Here is a 5000-nt window from a genome sequence, read left to right on the forward strand (position 1 = left end):
GATAATGTAAATTGGCCACCGTACAGAGATTCTAAAAGCTGACGTTTCGAGCGTTAGCCCTTCGTCAGAGCGTTGATAAAACCAAATTTTGTATACTACTTCCCCACCGACGCAGCACCACAGTTTCTTTAGAAACTACCCACTTCATTCATTTGTTATTCTAAATGAGTTGACTAAAGAGCACAAGAGAGCTTATTTCACCGTGAAAACGGGCCTGACTCAAGCATAAGCTCAACCGCAAGGATCAAAATTTTTCCCTTTTCTTGTGCTTGCGCGCTTGCGTTGCGTGAAAACGGGACGAAGCGCAAGCACAACGCGAGCAACGTGATGTTCGTCCAACGCGTTGTGTGCTTGTACTTGCGTTATGGTTCGCTTTCACTTGATACGAATTTCTTGTGCTTGCGTCGATAGTGAAAACAAAGCTTACGGAATCAAAGCAAGGCTAACAAAGTCGCGCACAAGCCAATATGGTTTACACGACCGAGGCTTAGTCCGGTTCCGGTAGCATGAAGCCACCGCAGGTATCACCACACCCCCTTCCCCCTCTTCCTAGACGAGATACTAAACCATCGCAGGATTACTCCTAGCATTATGTCGCTGGTGCCATCAAATTGTATACTCCGGGCCCCAGTTGTGCGCTTGCGCTAAGAGGATGAAATGTGAAATCTTTGTACAGATTAAAACTGTGGGATAATAACTTATCCACAGGAAAGTTACCCGGCCTTTCAGCAAATATAGCGTGGCCGAACAAAGACAGGGTGGGGCGAAGTTTCATGTCTAACGAAACAATACGCTGACAAAGCTAGGCCTCGAGTCAGCGTTCTGGGGCCGGTTGCTCGAAGCCTAGTTAGCGCTAACCGATGGTTAAGAGGTATGAAAACCTACAGGTTACCTTGGTATTTAACGCTGGTTAGCGCTAACCATGCTTCGAGCAACGGGAACCCCGACCTAAAGTCGGGATATTGCTACAGTAACCACGGCACCACACCGCAATACCTCTACAAGAGGCACGCAAATTTTTGACCATAAGGAACTTCTTTAACCTTTTATTCTCATAATGAGCTCCTGCTTTACGCCATTGCCTGTTCTTCTTACATCTGCAAGGAATAATTGAACTGGTTTGCAAATTTCTCCCTGCAGCGCTTAGTAGCAATCGTATCCATTTCATGTGCTACACGTTTCATTGCTTTTTTATTCAAAACGATCTTTTCTAACCGCGCTGTCGTTGTGTTATTTTGTTTTTTAAGATCAGTCAGACCACTGCCTTTGGACTTATTTTTGCTGTTTCCTTTACTTTTTCCTTTTCTCCTGCTTTTCCCGCCCAAATCCAGCCCAGTGGCTGCTTCAATCTCGAGACTGACCTCCTTCCAATCTGCAGCACGAGAATCTTTGGCTTCTTCCTGACTTGTGCTTGCAAAATTCTCTTCTAAGGTCACGACCGTGTGAGTTACGGCACCTTTGGAAACAGGGGTTCCTGTTTCATCTCGAGGGATTACTTTCCCGTGGAATGGACATTTTATTCGGTCTCTCCTAGGACACAGTTTGCCACTTGGCAAAGGCGTACGACAAGACCACTTAACCGGCTCAAATTCACCAGTAAAAGTCACCATTCTTGTGGGTCTGGCCTCTTTCTCACTACCAATGACATATTCTCCCTCGTGCTCTTTAGAAGCCCAATTGTTATCCAAATACGTCTTCACTAATTTATGTGTATTGGCTGTTGGGTCTCCCCAGAAATGCAGGTCCATGTCGTAAGGTACAACTGGTGCTATGTCAAGTAGTTTCCTTTTTCTTTCATCTGATGCTGTACTGTTAGCTTGGATGCAGCCTGAAGAGCTCACGTGATCTGCCAGCCGATTCCTAACTTGGTACAAGGCCGTGGCACGTGACGTGGGATCTCCAAGATCTCGAGGATTTGCTCCATATTGCTTCAGGAAGCCAGTCTCTTTGTCTTCTATTTCCAAACAGAAAACGTCACTTAAATAATTACTGCACCTTTCATTAATTTGCAGTCCAAATGTCATAAAACGATTTCGTTTTTACTGCCGTCAATCTCTCTAACAGAAAGGGTTGATAAAGTACACCCAGCGATGTAATATTGGCTCATTCCGATCCACATGCCAATATCTGTTTTGGACGGCCCTCTGAAACATCACTAAAAACACGATTGGCAGCAGTGAAAAGTGAAACCGTTTATTAAGAACTGAATTTCACCTGCCCTGCGACCAAATTGTTTTTATGAATATTTTGGTTTAGTTACATACACTGTACCATGTAAAACTCATCACAATACGATCATCAGAACTCTCTTTTTTCGAACACTGTTTTGTCATGATTTGATAATCAAAATTACTTGCATTGGTTCCAAGAATGAAGTTTTGAAAACGATGTGAAGTGTGGGAGGTGAGGATAGAAAGTGACATCAGAGTCTGCATATTTATGAGAGCCACACTAAAACAGATCCTGTCAGCTTCGAAGGTGGTGTTACAGTCAAAACTGTTCAAGCGTTCCTCTGACGAGCAGGTTAATAAGTTCATTATTGCAAATTTGATTTCAGGAATCATTTTAATAATCTGGTTGTCGGATGAATAATGCAAAATTAAAATCAAGCCTCAGTTCAAAACTCGAATTTTGATTGGATTATTGCTCGCTTCTGGTGCCAGACTGGCGTGAGAATTTGACAGGTGTACCAATTTGCATAATCTGCCTAGGTTGTAACAAGCATGATTTGCCTTTCTTTTTAAATTTGTTTCTCTGTCCAAACGGCTCAAGTTTGAGGATACTGGTAAGATTATAGAAAGGTAATGTCGCTAAAGTGAAATGACTGTTGTTTGACAGATTATGCAAATCAGTAAACCTGTGAAATTCTCTCGCTGACCTGGCACCGAAAGCCAGCAATATTCCAATCAAAATTCGAGTTTTGAACTGAGGCTTGATTTGAATTTTGCATTATTCATCCGACGAACAGATTATTGAAATGATTACTGAAATAAAATTTGCAATAATGAACTCATTAATCCCCTCGTCAGAGGAAGGCTTGAGTTGTTTTGACTGTAACACAAACCAAAGTTTGCCCTAAAGGCCACAATCGATCCCTCCCTGTGCCAGCAATCTGAATTCCACGTGTTAATAGCTAGGGTAAATATGATCATATGAATGAAAAGCAGCCATTGAAAATTGTTGCAGAGTAGAAGCTAAATGATTAAGAGAACTAAAAACTACAAGCAAAGTGTTCTGGGTTTGATTACCAGTTTCTGTGACATACAGTGGTGCTTGAAACTATTTGTATATTAGGATGCGGCAAAACCTTGTCCTAACGCACAAATAATTTCTAGATGACTTCAACATAACTTTGTCTTGCGTCCTAGTACTTTAATTAAGATTTGAAGAAGTTAACTCTTCTTCTTATATTCAATTTGTTCAAAAGAGTTTTGATTATTGAAGACTGAATTCCACTGTCAAGTTTGCCTTCAATAGAACAATGATCAATGGATTTATTCTTCTCAAACTCATTAATAATTCATAGGCCAAAAACAAAAGAAATCAGTACCGTGAAGGCAGTTTGGATATGTGGTCTTAATTAGCATAAGATTTCGCCAACTTTGATCCCAAATATCTCTTAAAATAATGATTCCTTTGAGAAGCAATATCAAACACTCAATAGAGTGTTTCATCAGATATCCAACCACCTTAAAAGCGGTTAAAAAACTCGGCCTTCGACCTCCCTTTTCAACTCGCTTCTCGGTGTTTGGATATCCGATGAAACGCTCCTTCTCGGGTTTGATATATTACATCAAAGCTTAACCTTCTCCACAAATAAGCTGCATCTCCAATCCTAAGCTTATCGTTTACGCAAAAGTCTTGCTTTTACTTTCCAGTTAAAAGTTATTGCTTACCTTTCAAGGACTGATTTGAAGTGGACGCAATTTCAAGACCATATTCAGATTTCTTGCTTGGGGGAATGACAAGCTCAAGTCCTTCCTTCTCAGGGACATCTTCAAATTCATCAGTATCATCCTCTTCATCTTCTGATTCTCCAATGCAAGACATTTTGTCCATTGCATCAACATATGGGGTTATTTTAAGTTCTGAAAATTTATCCTTTGTGGCTTCCAATGTCCTTTTCAGATCAATAAGCTGTTTGATTTTTTGTTGTGTTCCCTCTCCCTTTGTTAACACAGACAGCCATTTATTTATCATGGGTAGATGTTTGTGGGTCATTTCTTTATGCATCTCTTTCAGTGTCTTCAACACAATGCTGTTGTCATCAGTTTCTCTGATTTGCGGTCCTCCAACGTCTATTTTAATGTTCAATTGGTAGGATCTTGTACCAAGGCCGTGATTGGACAAGAGCTGTTCTTCACTATCATCTTTATCTGTATTCACATCACTTTCTGTGGTTCCAACCCCTAATTCAGAGGATTCATCTTCTTCTAAGACATCAATTGCCTTGCTCGTCGATGGAGTAGAGCTCATGTGTCTCTCCACGACTTTGTCCTCTTCCTGATCTTGACCGCTGGAAGGTACATTGTTCAGAATCACTGTCTTAGTGGCAGCTTCATTGGCATGGCACATGTCAAAATCATCTGGATGAGGCAATAATAGCTTAAAGCAGTTTTCAATTTCAAGTGCACACAGTTCCATTTCACTTATCATCTCGACCATCTCATTCTCCACACGAATGATTTGTCCATTTATAAAGTCCCTTTTTCTGCGTGCTCTCTCCTCAGATTGGCGCCTTTCAGCTTCAGTTCTAGCAGTTACTGCATTGAATTCCACATTTTTTACTCTCTTTAAATAATTATAGCCTAAATCTAGCTTCTTGTAATGAGGACCGAACTTTTTATACCAACTTTCAATCGCCTGCAAAACCTTATGTTTGAGGCTCTTGGCCACAGACTTGGGCGGTGGTAAAGGCTGTTTAGGGTCTGTTTCCACTGTAAGCTCCAAAAATATTTGAAAATCGATCAACAGAAGTTCTCTAAAAGCGTGAGACCGAA

At 41.0% G+C, this 5000-nt stretch overlaps 1 protein-coding gene across 2 annotated transcripts in view; it reads right to left on the minus strand.

Moving 5' to 3' along the window:
* LOC138026671 (UV-stimulated scaffold protein A-like) overlaps positions 1 to 5000 on the minus strand; it is a 5392-nt gene that overhangs the window by 142 nt on the left and 250 nt on the right. Inside the window, exons 1-2 of one of the 2 annotated variants that reach the window (XM_068874110.1) lie at positions 3897 to 5000; positions 1 to 1951 (exon numbers count right to left, since the gene is read on the minus strand). The exon at positions 1 to 1951 is cut by the window's left edge and continues 142 nt beyond it; the exon at positions 3897 to 5000 is cut by the window's right edge and continues 250 nt beyond it. In XM_068874110.1, coding sequence (XP_068730211.1) covers positions 1092 to 1951; positions 3897 to 5000 — 1964 coding nt within the window. In that variant the 3' untranslated portion in view covers positions 1 to 1091. Of the gene's footprint in view, positions 1955 to 3896 lie in introns of both variants that reach the window. The other variant, XM_068874109.1, reaches the window with a different exon arrangement.

This window comes from Montipora capricornis, chromosome 12 (genome assembly GCF_036669925.1).
Source record: "Montipora capricornis isolate CH-2021 chromosome 12, ASM3666992v2, whole genome shotgun sequence".
Lineage (NCBI taxonomy): Eukaryota > Metazoa > Cnidaria > Anthozoa > Scleractinia > Acroporidae > Montipora > Montipora capricornis.